At 39.7% G+C, this 17,027-nt stretch overlaps 1 protein-coding gene across 9 annotated transcripts in view; it reads left to right on the forward strand.

Annotated features, from left to right (window-relative positions):
* The window catches only part of LOC128681448 (uncharacterized), a 28,757-nt gene that overhangs the window by 6,534 nt on the left and 5,196 nt on the right, over window positions 1-17,027 (forward strand). For 2 of the 9 annotated variants that reach the window (XM_053765336.1, XM_053765340.2), the window contains exons 4-19: window positions 1,460-1,673; window positions 8,980-9,071; window positions 9,422-9,549; window positions 10,098-10,273; window positions 10,568-10,704; window positions 11,026-11,199; window positions 11,397-11,466; window positions 12,216-12,393; window positions 12,685-12,696; window positions 13,213-13,270; window positions 14,543-14,720; window positions 15,211-15,330; window positions 15,660-15,779; window positions 16,154-16,414; window positions 16,657-16,707; window positions 16,889-17,019. In XM_053765336.1, coding sequence (XP_053621311.1) covers window positions 1,460-1,673; window positions 8,980-9,071; window positions 9,422-9,549; window positions 10,098-10,273; window positions 10,568-10,704; window positions 11,026-11,199; window positions 11,397-11,466; window positions 12,216-12,393; window positions 12,685-12,696; window positions 13,213-13,270; window positions 14,543-14,720; window positions 15,211-15,330; window positions 15,660-15,779; window positions 16,154-16,414; window positions 16,657-16,707; window positions 16,889-17,019 — 2,100 coding nt within the window. Of the gene's footprint in view, window positions 1-182; window positions 394-1,459; window positions 1,674-3,614; window positions 3,826-6,196; window positions 6,405-8,979; window positions 9,072-9,421; window positions 9,550-10,097; window positions 10,274-10,567; window positions 10,705-11,025; window positions 11,200-11,396; window positions 11,467-12,215; window positions 12,394-12,684; window positions 12,697-13,212; window positions 13,271-14,542; window positions 14,721-15,210; window positions 15,331-15,659; window positions 15,780-16,153; window positions 16,415-16,656; window positions 16,708-16,888; window positions 17,020-17,027 lie in introns of all 9 variants that reach the window. The other 7 variants (XM_053765341.1, XM_053765339.1, XM_053765338.1 and 4 more) reach the window with 7 other exon arrangements.

Below are 17,027 nucleotides of genomic sequence, written 5' to 3' on the forward strand. Positions count from 1 at the left end.
ACATAGTGCAGTCAAGCAGATTTCGCATTCGCTCTGTGATTCGGAACGCGTTAATGGCACATGCCATTTAAATAATTTAACCATGGGCCTTCCATCTACAAGGAAGGCCAGTGGCTGTCCCAGCTTTGGGGACATAAAAATGTCTTGTTTTATTATTGTAAACGTGCACCCCGTGCAAACAGGAAAGGGTTGACTAATGCTCGGCACCAGGGAGCCGGTATAGCGACCGCTGACGTTATGGTCTTCTTGGACTCCCACTGCGAACCGAACCATGACTGGCTCAGACCTATACTGAAAAGAATCCAACGGAAGAAGAATGCTGTGGTAATACCTATCATCGACCTGGTGGCCAAACCAAACTTTGAATACCGAGCCGATCAAACTCATTTTCAGGTAGAGCGTCGCGGGTTTTTATTTGTGTAAAACGGTTGGTCTATTAACTTGAACGACACCACTCATGCTCAGCATACTATGTTTAGGTTCGTATATACATAGGTCCATATTATCAGGATTTTTTCTATTGTATGACAATACGATGTGACTAAAGAATTCCTTTTTTTTTGTAGAGTGCGAGCGGTGTCGTTTTAACGAGAAATTCTATCTATGAATTATGGCTTCCCTAACGAATCTATTGCATTTTTAAAATCGTACACGTTAATATTACGTAGGGCGGGAAAATATTTGATTATTTTCACAGATAAAGCGGGTGGGTGTAATTTATCTTTATTTATTAGTTTACATTGGTAGTTTACCTATTTTTCAGATGGGCGATAACAATACTAGCGATCGTATGTAACTTAAAAGATTAGCAGATTATTTCTTCTCTTTTTTAATACTCTCGTCTTCTCGCCGAATTGTGGTTTACACACTAGCTATCTGACATATCTTTTATAATAATTATCAAACCAAAATATCCTGCAATAAAAGTAAATTTGATATTTTTATATTTTTCATTTGAATATGATGTTTAAACATTTTATTAGAGTTACAATAAGTTTAATTAAATATCGCTCGGATAGTTCTAAATATATAGATTCCATTTCCTTAATAGTTATTTTTCTAGGACGAATTGGGCGGGTGACTTTCTGCGTTTGATTCATAAAACGTATATCAAACGCGTATTTTTAGTGGGGTTTGTTTAACTGTACGTTTAGTGGGGTCATGGAAATATGGCGTTCTTATTACTAATATTTAAATATATTCTGATCTTATAAACGATATGTTTAAAATAAAGACGATAAGACATTATTTGCCACTCGTAATCATAACAAAAAAGTATCAACTGTATATTCATATACGCAAAATGTTTTACACGTACACATTTTGGAGATCGGTTGCACGTTTCAAGATTGAGCAGTACTATTCAAGCGCGTTTTCAAGCGTTCATGCCAAATGTAATAGTTTATTATATCAAAAATAAGACTTAATGATGTTTCGATTAATGAGTGCCCTTGAACAGGAGAGGATTGACTCATGCTCGACATTATGGCATTGGCGCAGCCACGAGTGACGTCGTAGTCGTCCTGGACTCCCACTGCGAGCCCAACTCTGATTGGATAAGACCTATTCTGCACAGGATCAAATATAACAACCATTCTGTTGTTGTTCCTCTCATTGATGTGCTGGATAAAAAAGACTTTACTTACCATGGAGGAGTAACAAAATTTACTCAGGTAGAGGGTGCTAGTTTTTGCATATATTTCGTCGGTTAATGTTATTGATGTAGATCATCTGTGAGCATAAAATCTGACAATTAAGTTAATTCTCTAGAATCATTTTACTGTAAAAATTACGCTTTTTTGTTGTTAGTGCAAAATGAATGTACATAAACTGAAAGTGCTCGTTCTAAATTTGTTACTCTAGTGAAGATAGCAGACGATTTGTCATAGAAATTTAAATAGGAAAGTTAGCGAGTTACTTAATTTCATTAGATTGTAGTTGAGTAGAGAAATTATATACACACAATAGGTACATTCTTAAAAAGTCGGAAATGTATCAATTATAATAGACTAGATAGCATATTGAGGATGATCTAACTTAAAGACAAAAACTAAAGACTACAGGCTAGCGTACCCCCATGAGATAGAAGATTTTTCATCAATCTCATACAGAACGACAGATTGGAGCTTGTAAAACTGGACACACGGTGAGGGACTAAAGATATTAGCACTCTGTCCCGTTTCTTCTCGCGTATTTCTAATACGCATTTGTCTTTATCATATAAGGTGAAACTAAAGACATGACCAAGATTATAGTTTCCTCTATCCAAGACCTCACTCAGCTAGTGGCGCCAACTAGTGAGAGAAAAGATAATACATTTAAAACCTCACACTGCGCACACAGGTTAGGACTGATTCAAGCGCGACATAGGGGCACCCGCGGAGCGACCGGCGATGTCCTGGTATTCTTGGACTCGCACTGCGAACCTAATGTCGATTGGCTGCGGCCTCTGTTGCACTGGACCAATCAGAAGAGAGACATGGTCGTCACTCCGATTATAGACAGGATTGATACTGCCGGGTTTGGATTAGACACAGAGGGGGAAGACCAGGTAGACAAGATTGAGTCGTCGTAGAATCGTGGGCTAACTGGAGAGCACAAAATGAGGGTTTTCTGAAAAACGCATCGTTGCCGTTTGGGCCGATCAACTTTCAAGGTACTCTTTTTCCACTGCGTTACCAGTGTTAGCAATAACACACTCTAGAAGAAAAAAAAGACTGCGTTACCTTGAAATATATGTTAATTTACCTTATATGTTTACAATAAATATTTACGATTTAAATATCTGCAATTTCTATATTTTAAATATTTACAATGAAAAAGGCGAACTTTTGTTGATAAACCTGCATTTTGGTACTTGGTGCTTCGTTTGAAAATCGGAAGTTTCCCCTGTGTTTTAACAAAAAAAAGAAGATAACTCAAAAATTTTATAATATAAGATACAAAAAAGAAAATTGTTTATTGTTTGCAATCCGATTGTGACAAAAACAAGTGCTTTAAAAGTTGATCACTCCTTGCGTCTTGGCCCTGGCGTGCTATTCTAATCAATCTAGAGAACCCTCATTATTGACAATTGTATTAATCTGAGTGAAGAAAATAATACATCAGTGATTTTAAACTCACTTTAGTTGAAATTAAAATGCACAATCGCGACATTTTGAGCACTATCATTCATGAATAATGAATTAATAATACTAATTATATTCACATGAAACATTACTATGATCAAAACATCAGTTTTGTTATCGGACTTTGTATAATATGTCAACATTTTACCTTCTAATTTCACTATTATTTAGAAGATTGTATGTCCCACGTATTCATCACATTGTGAAGAATAGTTTAAGATTAAAGTTTAAAATTCCTATACGCCCAACTTCGTCGGTATCTGACTGTTAATAAATAATATTTACTATTTTTTGAAAATGACGATGTACAATGTTTAGAGAAAAGATAGAGAAGAATGTTCCTACTGTATAATTACACGCTACGTTTCTTTTATTATAATTATAAATATCTGCAGAGCAGGTACGCTCTGTTCTTAGGCAATCAGAAACGTTTCGCCGAGATTAGCGCCCCCTAACGACACAGGTAAACGATGTTTCTCCCTACAGTCAGGGCTTGACGCGCGCGCGGCTAGCAGGCGCCAAATTCGCGACTGGCGACAGCCTGGTCTTCTTGGACTCCCACTGCGAGCCGGTCCAGGATTGGCTGCGTCCGTTGCTTCAGCGAATGAAGAACGCTCCACACGCCGTCGTCGTACCGATCATCGATGACGTAGACCATTCCACGTTCCGTTACAACCAGGCCAAGGATTTCTTCCAGGTTTCATTTGCGTCGTCTTTTATCCATTTGTTTTCTTTCTTTTGCACTTAGACACGTTTTGAATTTGGATTTGCGAGGGTGTCTCCTTTTATCGCGCTTCAGATAAAAGTTAATGGGATCCGGTGAAGGAAAACATCGTGAGGAAACCTGCACTCTACGAGTATTCCTGATTATATGAACTAGTGTGTAAAATTTAAAGGTAAAGGCAAGCCACCCCATTGCTCACGAAGTTGTATGTTATATTCTACATGATGGCCACCATCAGCCATGAGGAATAAGACTAAAAGTAATGGGACTCGCAAAAAGTTAGGATTATCGGGAAACGTGGTGAGATTATGTTGCAGTGCTGATGTTAGATGTTTTTAAAACTGTTTTAAGTGTGTAGTGTTTGTTTGCCTTTATATAATTACTGTGAAAGCCAGGGTCGGATTTTGCCATAGAATATAATATATTCAATCTCCGAATATTGAGATTTAAGCAGGACTTATACTGCTTAACATCGCCGCTTACAATCTTAACACAATAATCGACCTTTTATCATCATCATTTTAGCATTTTTCTGCTCACTGCACTGGACTCTATTTAAATTCGTATCAATCATACATTTTGCGTTCGTCACTTTCGCCTGTGCCTTTCTCATCCTTGTACGTTCTGCGACTTTCATTATATCTTCCGCCATCTCTTTGCAGGTCGTCTGACTCTGAGGCTGAGGCCACTATTCAGTACTTAACTCAAAAGCATATTTGGCCCTGTGTGCTTCCAGTATTTAAACTTTCGCGTTTTGAACTCGTAACTGTATAGGTACAATATATGCTAACGGGACTTTCCTACAGCTGTCGTATAAAGTGGAGCTGGTCCGGTGCTTGAGACACCCGCTTGTATTAGGTTCCAGATTCGAAACGTACTTGTGACACATTGTTTGTAAACCAATCTCACCCGTGTTCCAATCATAGCTTTCATTGCTTCCGGTAAGTGAAGGAATTAAAGTCGGTGATCGTCACGTCGGATGCCTTTAGGCAATTTAAATTAAATCGGAGTCCCATGTGTTGCAATAGCAAACTCGATAAATTACTGAAAGTCCCGATGATACGCCTATATAGTTATTTCCGGAATACTCACGCGCACCTTTTTAAAAAAAGAACACAGTTTGTTTTGTTTTTTCACTCGCACACGTTTTGAACTCACGATTTGGAGTGCATTTCTTTTTCTAGCACCGTTTTTTATGCGATGTTTGCAAACTTAGGGCACGTGATGCCGTGTCGATGTTGTTGCAGGATGGTGTGTTGCCTTGTACGTGCTTCTTGGTCATTGCGATGACTGCGAGAAATGTTTTAGTCAATTTGGAGCTCCCTGCTCCCTGCTCCCTGCTCCCTGCTCCCTGCTCCCTGCTCCCTGCTCCCTGCTCCCTGCTCCCTGCTCCCTAGCTCCACTATCACATTTTTATCAATTTCTTTGAATTCCTAATAGCTTTTTAATTATAACTAGTTGTCGGCAAGAAAATGTTTCAATGTAAATTTTTGTTATTTAAAATTGGCTGTCACAGGCAGGACAGGATTTTTATTTCGTAGCTGCTATTATTAATACCTATGTATATACAAAAAAAAACGGAAACGAAGTATAAGATGAAAGATTTGATTAGTATCATAGTAAGTATTCTATTATACAAAATGTAGTCACAATTTACGGCAAGGATTTTGGTAGCTACCCTTGTCTTTTTAGTAAATTCCTCCGATATTGGGTCAAACATTTTTGAGTCGTGTTTTAGTATTTGTGTTGTGGGTTATGTCAATTTTAATTAGTATTTTTTTTAATTACTAAAAATATTATGATTATTATTTATTACAGATATTATGATGATACTGGACCGCGCTTAGGTCAAACATTTTTACCGTTAAAATAATTATCAGTCTCATAATACGTCTTTTTAGAAAGTACTTATATAACCACAAATGTTTGTTTGTAAAAGAAGTATACCATCTCGAAAAAAAAGATTGGCCTACCGATGTTCGGAGACAAAAAAAATATCTTTGTTACGGTGTCAAGGTATATTTTTTTTCAAAATCTGTGTTTGTACAGTACATGCACAAAAACATTGTACAAACATTGAATACAAGAATAGGTATACGCGCGTTGCCGACTTTGTGTTCTAGGGTCTTTTGCCTCAAGACCTTGTGACGCTGCACCTCTCACCATTCAAACCTGAACACATCAATGCAAGCACTGCCGCTGGGCGGCTGAAATAGGTGAGAGGTACATGGACCCATTCGCCTTGAGTACACCGAAATCCTTTTTTCTACCTCAACTTGAACCGGGCTATATCTTAGTCTTAGGCATAATTTAAGTAACATTGAAAACCAAGTGGAAATTCCAGTGAAGGCCTGATGCTGGCGCGCACGCGCGGCGCGAAGGCCGCTCGCGGTGACGTTCTCGTCTTCCTCGACGCGCACTGCGAGCCCATCGCTGATTGGCTGAGGCCGCTCCTCCAAAGGTTAACTGAGAAGCGAGACGTCGCCCTCACGCCGGTCATCGACGTCATTGACCAGTCAACCTTCAAAGTTGAAGCGGCTGAACAGCTTCAGGTTGAATACAACTCTTGGGAGTTATGCTGTATATAGCTAATTGCAAGCTGTGGATTCAGGAAGATCTTGTGAGAAAAGCTTGAGGCCATATGGCCTATATTCTACGCACCAGAATTTTTGGTTCTTGACGCCCATGAAATGTGGAATGTTGCTTAAGAAGACCTGAGCTGCATGTGCGAAGTATTATAATAATGAAATATAAATGATGAAGATCAGAAGGATGGCTGTAACTTGGTGATGGTGCATGATTTCTAAACACAAATCACTAACGTAGTTTTATTGCGAATAAATGTATTTCATTATTGTCGATATTATTTTATTGAAACTAACGTGAAAAATTATTATATTATATGAAATTATATTATATGAACAACTCGACGATAGCTTCAATCTTGAGAACACCTTAAAGTCTTGACTATTTGCTAATTTGACCATTTGCGATTAGAAAAAAATATGAATTTCACCATTTACTATATGAACCAAATGCTATTTCGGCAGTTTGGGATTTTGACGGTTTTTCAGGCTCTTGACCGATTGCGTGTTCGACCGAACGCGACGGAACGGCGCATTCGCCGAAATCATCACTGAACTATAGTCTATATTTGTGTCTAAAATTCCACGTGAACGACCTATATTTTTATTCATAATGTCTTCCAATGTTATTTATTATTTGATTAGATATTGATACAATTGTTGAATTAAAAAAAAACGATAAACATGAAAGTATTTACAAACAATGTATAAGTTGTTGTACTTCGATATATGTTTTAACATTTTCAACACGCAAAGAAAACGACATTGCGTGCGCGCATCTCGTGTCGCTACTAAGCAATAATTATTGTTCCTTATTGATCGATTGATAATGTGGATAGCCGATTGTTGTGGCTGGTAATACTAAACGTTACTTTCTCAAATCGTAACTTTCGCTTAATGTCATAGCGAAAATGTATTTCCGTCTGTGAGTCCCATGTTCGAATCCTATACTCGCGAATTTGTATAGCAAATTTGACTGTTGGCAGTAATCATAAGCCATCGGTGAAGAGTACGTCGTGAGGAATCTTGTGCTCTAGTTGATAATGTATCAACTAGTAAAATGGACAAAGCGATGGCAAATCAAAGTCAAAGCCAGGGAAGTCTGTATTTCAATCCATTGGAATAGAATTTAACCTTTCTTCAATTACTAAATTAAACTTTATAAAAATATTGATGAGAGCTGTACCTATTGTAAATAATGTGATTTCTACAATAAACAAACACGGCTACTATCAAACTTTTTATAGTTTCTTATTCTTATGCAAGTAACACATATTTTTTTTGGTTTCAAATTAAAAAATAAATAAATGAATGTACGTATTTTTGAAATAAATATCATTTAATATTTTTGTAAATACTAAATCAAATCCACCTTGAATATTTTGATTTTATAAATTATTCGAGTTTACACAAACTTTTGAGATTGGATGTTTGGACAAAAAAGAACATTATTCCCTTAAATTAAATATTGTATTCTCATTATAATGATACATATAATAATGATAATAAACTAATAAAATCATATAAACTAAAAATAAATCAATCACAAGACGTCAACGTAAGCTCATCTGGAATATCTGTGCCATCAATGACGAATACTTAATAAACTATTAACTAATACATTTTAAGTAGCAGTATGATTTAATGTTGAGTAATTATGTCTGCGGTAAGTTTTATAGTAATTAGATATTTGCTTATTAAAAATTGGTTTGGATTTTTACTAACCGTAGATGTAAGTAGTTATAATAGTGTTGGTTTATAGTTGCTGTTAAATATATTTAAGATTATATATTTTTACGGCGTACAAAGTGACAAAATGGCACAGACCGGAAAAGTCTGTGCCATTGTGCCAAAAGTTGACAGTCTGTTGCGTGCATTCGTCGTGTCGGGTGTGTGACAGGCAGAGCTTCAGTATAGACATTGTCATATCTTTTGTTTCGCTTGATACAAGTATGAGCGCGTTTTAGAAAGACAAGAGACGAAACGGGACAGAGCGCTCATATCTTTACTCCCTCATCGTGCGCACGATTGTCTTTTGTTAAACTACAGACAACGAGCTAGCGCAGCCAAATGTGATAGAGCATTGACAAGGCAACATGACGTGAAACTGAGCAAATTTATGATGAGGGGCAAAATATATTAGCACTTTGTCCCGTTTCTTCTCATGTGTTTCTTATAAATACGCGTTCTCTTGCCTGCCTGAGTGAAACTTCACGTGGCGATGTCTATTGAGTTCTCTCTCTACGTATGGTTCTTTTTCCCCGAGATGGTTCGAGCCCATCCTTTATATCTATATTCTACTCGACACCAATGCACAATTTGCTTTCTTTCTTTTGTGCTGATGACGCTTTCATTGGTTTATTGGGCACATGTTAGTATACACAATTACTTTATACTCCATTGGCTTATGTACTTGGATAAAGATATAAATATTGACAATCTTTTTTTAAAATGCAAAATCAGCCTTTTAAAACACAGTCTATCTCTTTCTGTTCTCTATAAGAATAATAAGAACAGTCGTATAACAGTATGTTGTGTCCAGGTGGGCGGGTTCACTTTTACCGGCCATTTTACGTGGATCGACGTGCCAGAGCGAGAGAAAATACGGAGGGGCTCGGACATCGCGCCTACTTGGTATTACTCTTGTTTATTTTTCTTACTTCATATACGCTATGCCTCTTCTGTAGCTGCTCGGCTCATCTGTGCAAGAAGAAAGAGAGCCTGCAAACGTGGCCTGCCCGCACCAACCTAACCTAAAGTATGTTTTGTCTCGTTCTGTCAATGTAAAAAATATTGTAAAATGCAACAGAACCAAACATACTTTAGCATAAAGTACGCTTAAACATTTTTATGAATACCTAACAGGATTCGTATGTGACGTACAAAAGAGCGGCAACATAATGTGTCAGAAGAAACGTCAAAATAGACTTTGACAGATAAAAAAGGGCCACAACAGCATATAATGATGTATTATAATTTTCAAGGACACCAACAATGGCGGGCGGGCTTTTCGCGATCAACCGCGCGTACTACTGGGAGCTGGGCGGATACGACGCCATGATGGGCGGCTGGGGAGGAGAGAACCTCGAGATGTCTTTCAGAGTTTGGATGTGTGAGTATATACAGAGATAACTAGTTAAAGCGAAGTTCAGAAATTAGGTCTTCACGGGCACTTTCTCACGTCAATTTTTAAATTGTGTATTATTTCTCAAAAAGCTATACCTACTGGCATTTCGATACGACATGATGAGGTGAGAAAAGGAACATTTACTCAATGAAAGCATTAACGTGAAAGTGGATGGTTATATGGGGAAAGAAAGGCCTAGAAATCCATATTTTTCTAGGCCATGGATTGTGGCAGGGAGAACATAAGTATGTTGGGGGTAAGTACAGATATAAACTGAAAATTATGGAAAGAAAGACATATTGTGCCGACCACAGACAATGGGATAAGGCTTACCTTATCCCATTGTCTGTGGTCGTCCCGAAATGCCTGTAATCATCAACTACCTTAGTAGATGATGATTACAGGGATTCCGGGACGACCATTGCTGGGGAAAAATGAAGAAATAAACAAATTTAAACAGTGTCCCGAACATGTCAGAAATGCTTACTGTCATATGTTTAAACTTGTTGCAAATGATCGTATGCTGTTTTCAGGCGGTGGTACACTAGAAACTATACCGTGTTCGCGCGTCGGCCACGTGTTCCGCTCGTTCCACCCGTACGGGCTGCCAGCGTCGTCCGACACGCACGGAATCAACACTGCAAGGATGGCTGACGTGTGGATGGATGAATACGCCGAGTTGTACTATTTGCATCGCCCCGACTTGAGGGTAAGACTTCATTGTTCTTAGCTGATGTCCCACTGCTGCCACCAATACACAAACAAATTATAATTGGCTAAACTCAAACTGCGATGCAATAATTATGTTCAAAGCATCAACTTTGGAAACTTATTTAAGTGTGTTGTATCGGCTCTCAATATGGGAACACCTCTACTGTGTACTGCGCAGGAATGATATTGTTACGCATCGAATGAAACAAGATATCTCAAACGACAATGTAAGTTTCCGTCAATAATGAAAACTTATTTGGATTATTATTATAATTCAGAATATTTGTTGCAGAAAAGTCCCAAAATCGGCGACGTGACGCACCGCAAGATACTCCGCGAGAAGCTCCACTGCAAATCTTTCAGATGGTACCTCGACAACATCTACCCGGAGAAGTTTGTCCCCGTGAGGGACGTGATAGCTTATGGAAGGTAAGACTTAAATATGAAATCGTGTTTCACAGTAATTTGCACCGGCTTCCAATTTCGACACACGAAATCGTGAAATAATAAAGTAAGGTATGTACTACCTACTGATTGAGTTGAAATCGGTGCCCCATTCAGGAGTACGAGATTATGTATTGGATAAGTTCGGCATATATAAAGTCTAAATCAGCTTCCCAAACTTATGTGTACTGTGACGATCAACCTGGAAGCGCGCAATGACCGTTTGACAGTGACAGCTAATCATTGTTTTTCTCAATTCACCCAGCCAGCATTATATTAAGATCTCCGACACATATGTTTTTGAAGGTTCCGGAACAAATTCACGAACGTCTGCCTGGACAACCTGCAGCGCACGACTGTGGGCGCCGCGCTGGGCGTGTACCCGTGCCACCCGAGCCTGCAGCTGTCGCAGTACTTCTCCGTCTCGCTCGCCGGCCAGCTGCGCGACGAGGAGAGGTGCGCCGAGGTCGCGCACGAAGGGTGAGTTGTTATCCCTGTTAGGTGGAATTTTACTTGCTAGAATCCTGCGCAACTTCTTCCTCTCTTTCTCTCTCTCTGTTTCTCATTCTTACGCATGTTCCCGGTTACGTTTGGAGCTGTGACCAGTTTTCCCGTTCTCTCTGACAGCACCCGTTCACGAATTGACGCATGTGTTGAAGGCATATGTTTGTCCGCAGGTCCAACTTACGCGGCCACGCAGTGATAATGCAGTCGTGCCACGATATGCGGAAGCCGGTCAAACGGCAGGTTTGTAAATGGTTCAGATGCCTACGATTGTCTGAGTTTGAAGGCCTACAAAGGAACATATAAACCCGTCCACTTGCTGTCTATTTTTTTCCATATTACGTACATATACATTACGCATTACACATAAGCATCGTGTAAAAAAAGAGGGAACGTGTGGACGCAATGACGTGCTACATGTTTTGTGTTTTATGGTAGCTAGAAACAAGTAGGCCGGCTGTTGTTTTACGCCCACTATTTTTACTTAGTTTGCTTTCTGACTGCACACAAATAAAAATAAAAGGATATTCATTACTTAGCTAGGCTACGTTCTGCCCACGACCCATCGCACAGCAGCCATTGAGCTGTACACTATTGATCTTTTTCAATGTATTGCCCACTATTTCCGCGAGTGCTAGTGTGTTATACCATTTTTGGTTACCTTTTATCCAAGAATATACTAATTATTTTTGTAGTATTAAAGCAACGGTTCGTGCCCCACATTCGCACGTAACTGTATGTCACAACCAGAATTACCAATGTTCCACCGTTTTCACCAACCAGACACCCTGACAACTGAGCCCTGACTCGGCGTTAAGGCTCCTATTTAGCTTAGGAGGATCAATGTAATATTCCATATCGTAAAAGGACTTAACAATCCATATTTAGTCACAACAATTTACAAAAGTATTCCCGCATTCTAATAATGATGACATAATGATTTTCGTCGGGTTGTAATGTGGAAAATACGGTCAACCGATCGCGGTTTCCAGCAATGGTCGTACGAAAAGAACCAGCTGAAGCACGTGAAGTCGAACCTGTGCCTGACGGCGAGCGCGAGCGCCGGCGCCGACGCGCGCGCGCGCCCGTGCGCGCGCGCGCCCGACCAGCTCTGGGACATCGACTACACCGCCGACAACGACTTCAAGCGGGAGAACACCGATTATCCTGGTCAGTGGTACTCCAATATGTTTTGCAGCACCGCTCAAAATCCTCCTGAGTGGTTTCGTATTTAAGACGCCTTGTACGACATCCACGGGGTTCTAACTTTCGTGTTACGACTTTAAAGAGGATTGGCGTCAGATCAGAACCGACTATTCGAAATTAGGTTTATTTTTAAGCATCCCCTTGTGTTTCTGGGCGTCACAGCCGGAAATGAAACCTGAAGAGTGAAACTAAATAACCTAATTAGTGTTGAATGATTACTTGTTATATTATTTGTACTGTTTTTCTCTCTTTCAGGCGACTATCCGAGTAAGTTTTTAATCCTACCTATCCTAATCCTAACTATCCTATTTTAATTAATATAGCGGTAGCCTGTGTTTGACCTTAGTTATTAATCATATCTATTCTAAATTTCATCAAAATCGGCCTGCAGACACTCGCATTCTTATAATATTAGTATGGGTAATGTAACTTACTTACTTGTAACAATATTTGAATGACATATTTATTTGTTGAACATTTTGTTATAATAATAAAAATAATGCCTAATATATCAGCACCAATATTAGTTTAGATATATATGAAGAAGCTAACTGGCTCGTTGGTGCTAGTGTAGTGCTGTAGTCATGTCAGGTGTGCTGCTCCTCCGCGCGTTACTGTACATCACAACCAGACGACAAACAGTAGTTATTACTGAGTACAATGCTAGTATTTACTGTCATAAATAGAAAGATAACAACCCGTGCGCTTGGCAATGATCTCTTCCGATCAGATGAACCGCATGCCTACTTGTTAGTATAAAAAGAAACTCGTTTTTTTTTTCAGTTGACTTCGAGTTATCAGCCGAACGCCAGGAGAGATTCAAGAAGCTGAGAGGACACCGGTCAGTATTAATTGTGTCCGTTTGTTCAAGGTTATCGTTTCTACCGTATCGCTCCCCCCTGCCAGATGACGTTCATTGAAAAATTAGCTTTAAACCGTCCTCTGTAGACATATTTTACATTGACAACACGGGAGCTGACAGCGAACACTCCGCTTAAAGCTGAATTTTCAATGAACGTTACATTGTCGGGTTTGAGAAATGTTTTCAGCCTCGTGTGCACAAGTCCTATAAATCGGTACTTTATTTTATATGTTAGTAGTATAAACGAACTGTATCAATGTATTTTTTGTTTCAGCGGAACTCAGTAAGTATGACCCGTACCCTAATTAAATACATTTTGTCTTATTCACAAAAATAAAACTATTTTTCACTTCTAATACTCGTAGTCTTTGACATTATGATTGAATATAAGCAGACTAATGCTTTTGTTGACTTTCGTGTTTCTAATTCTGGTTGACGCGTCAAGCCGAATTATCAACTTAGCCAAATCATGTTTTATTTTGTTGTATATAGTCATGTTTATACATATTTTCAGAACCACACAGTAAGTGGATTAAAATTGTTACTTTACCCTTAACGTCGCTAACTAATCGATTGTGTTTGAATTTACCGTTGCTCGCTAACTAGATGGCGCCCCAGTCGAGTGAGGCCCTGTTTACACAAGCCCGCGCACATGTGGTCTATACAAATGTTTTTATACGTATATGGCCGTACTTTCCAACGCTCATAAATTATAACATAAAAAAGTGCCTCTGAAGATCTAATTTCTTAATAATCATTAACAACATTTTATATGAAGTTTGTGTGACCGTAGTGTGTTGTGACGTCACGGATTTTGGAGTCGAAACGCATTCCTAATATATTTAATGAGACTGTAAAAATATCTCGTAAGGAACAAATAAAACTGATCAGTTAAAGTGACATTTAATTATGGTATTTGGTTAGTTAAATATCCATTTGCATTGTGTAAAGTTTAATCTTTATATAACTTTAAAAATTCAAATGTACTTCTTACAAATCTTATATTTTGAAACATATTTAAAATTCAAAACACAATTATCATATTTTTCACTCTCTGACAACTAACAACGGCCGCCTAGCGACGAGCGCAGAGGATTTATTAAATCAAATCATTTATTCAGAAATTTAAGCCTCACAGGCACTTTTTCACGTCATATTTTAATTAGCAAATCTACAAACTATCATTATTGGTAAGGTCCGCGTTACATGTATATTGAACTCGGAGTGAAGTACGCTATCGTTACCCCGCAGCCGCATCTCGCGCTCGCTGCTGTCCATCGACGACAGCCGCGCGGAGCTGCGCGCGCGCAACGCGAGCGCGCACCGCCGCTCGCACCGCAAGAAGCACAAGAAGCGCAGCCACAAGCGCAAGAACAAGAACAAGTTTATCTTGCGGATCGAGAGGACTGCGGCGCCCTCCACCGGCCCGGTGAGTGGCTCAGAGTGCTGATCGAAAAAAATATCGATATATATCGAAGATATTTTGATATATCGATTTTTTTTTGCCCATCCCTAGCTCAGAGTGCAGCTCTAATTTCTATTCAACTTAGGCCCCGCCTTTATCACTGTCGTCATAGCTCCATGTGCGTGGACGAACGTCGAATCTCCACACCATTTCTACGTTGACTGTCGTCGGACGTCAAAATGACGGAGGATGACGGAGCCTTTAGGGATACATGACTTATTGACGATAAAATTGAAGATTATATGGCTGATCAACATCAGTATGAACAACAATAATATTATACCACGCTTATCGCCGCTTTTCGGTTTAGAAATCGAAAAAAAATAATAACGTGATATATCTTACTAAACCCCTCTCCCACTTTGTGATATTTCGTGATTTTTGATGAATCCCATCCCTTCAAGCTGACCGGCGACCCCCTACCACATTAACTATGTCACTTCCACCTCGTCAGCACGGCTCGCCGGCCATGGAGCACCTGGAGGTGGACATCCGCTGTCCGCACCGCAAGCTGTACCCCAACGACACGTTTGTCCGCGACCTCGTCTCCGTGCTCAACATGCATGACATCAGGGTAAATATCAGCATAGTCTTGTGTGATCTCAACTATTTTATCTTGTACATTCATATTATACAAACGCAAGATTTTATTTATGTATGTGTCAATTTATTATATTGCCCCGCACAAATATTACTGTTTGTCCTAACGGTTAGCTGGGAGACAACGCTTTAACGAACGATCGAACGAACTGCATAGTATTAAAAAAATACGGGTCTTTAAATAGAGTTATTCAATACGAAGATTTAAGTGTATAATTTATTATGGTTTCACCCGAACGAAGCCGGGACGAGTCGCTAGTAAACGATAATTAAGAAATATTCCCATCCGTATAACTCGACCAGGTAATAAACAACGGGCGAGTGTTCGAGAAGAATCACGTGTCGCAGCTGCCGCGCGCGGAGAAGAGGGAGAAGTCGGTGAAGTCCGTCGTCATGGCGCCCACCGGCGACCAGGTGCAGAGGGTGAGTGGTCGCTCACACTTTATGCTTTATTTATTGAACAGTTTATGTACACTGGGAATCAAGAATCAAGTAATCTGTCTGTGTTTGAAACTGCGTATTTTGACATTAACAATGACAGTCAACTTTTCTACTTATACTACCTGTACTCTCTGTTGCCCGCGGCTTTGCTCCCGTGGGAATTTTGAGATAAAATATAGCCTAATATAATGGTGAAATAATTTTGAAATTGGTTCGGTAGTTTCGGAAATTACCCGCCTCAAACATACAAACTCACAAACGCTTACCTCTTTATAATATTAGTATAGATTTCTTCTACATACATTTCTTAATTTTTTAAATAAAAATATATAACAAGTAATACTTCTTCCCAACAGCAGCCAAATATAGTGCAGTCCATACCCGCAAGCGAAGCCTTGCGCCAAAGTAAACGCAACCGCTTGCGCAAGCACAAGCGTCCCCCGCTCGCCCCGCAGCAGCGGCCGTCGCCGCCCGAGCGCCCCGCGGCGCCCCAGCAGGCGCCCCCCGCGCCCCCCATGCTGCCCCCCGCGATGGTCACGCCCGGGGGCGCGCCCGCGAGGAACAAGATCATTGTCGAAGACTTTGCCGAGATGGGCACAACGGAAGTCAATCCTAAGGTCAGTGGAAGGAAATTTGCAGAGCTTGCACGCGTTGTGTAGCTATAATAATATTGTAAAAGGAAAGATTTGTATTTTAATTTTTTGTATTATTTTTTATCGAATCAAGTCAAGAACCACTTGTAAATTTAAAATTAATAAAAGCTAATATTAATGTAATTTTACATGGGGTTTATTTGATATGGGATTCACAAAAATAGGTTGAGTTTTGTTGTAGTTAAATTAGTTTTGTTTGATCGTAGATGCAACAGCAGCTCGACGTCAACGAGTGGCACAAACTATATCCGGCTAAGGTAAGGCACAGTACAGTAATAGATGTGTCCTCTCTCTCTCTTATAGATAGATAATATAATTATTCATATCAAAAGACAGTCAACATACAGATTAAAATTAAAGTTTATTTATAAACTTGCTTGTACAAGTATTACAGTAGACAAAGTATTAGTTTGTAAGGTGTCACGAATTTCCCCTCAGCAGCGCTACCACCTGCGCAAGCGCAACAAGCACGCGCGCGCGCCCGGCGTGCCGCAGTCCGCGCGCGACGCGCTGCTGGCGCTGCTCGGGGAGAAGATCGAGAAGGCCACCCGCGGCTCCGACACCAGCAAGTGACTGT

This window comes from Plodia interpunctella, chromosome 27 (genome assembly GCF_027563975.2).
Source record: "Plodia interpunctella isolate USDA-ARS_2022_Savannah chromosome 27, ilPloInte3.2, whole genome shotgun sequence".
Lineage (NCBI taxonomy): Eukaryota > Metazoa > Arthropoda > Insecta > Lepidoptera > Pyralidae > Plodia > Plodia interpunctella.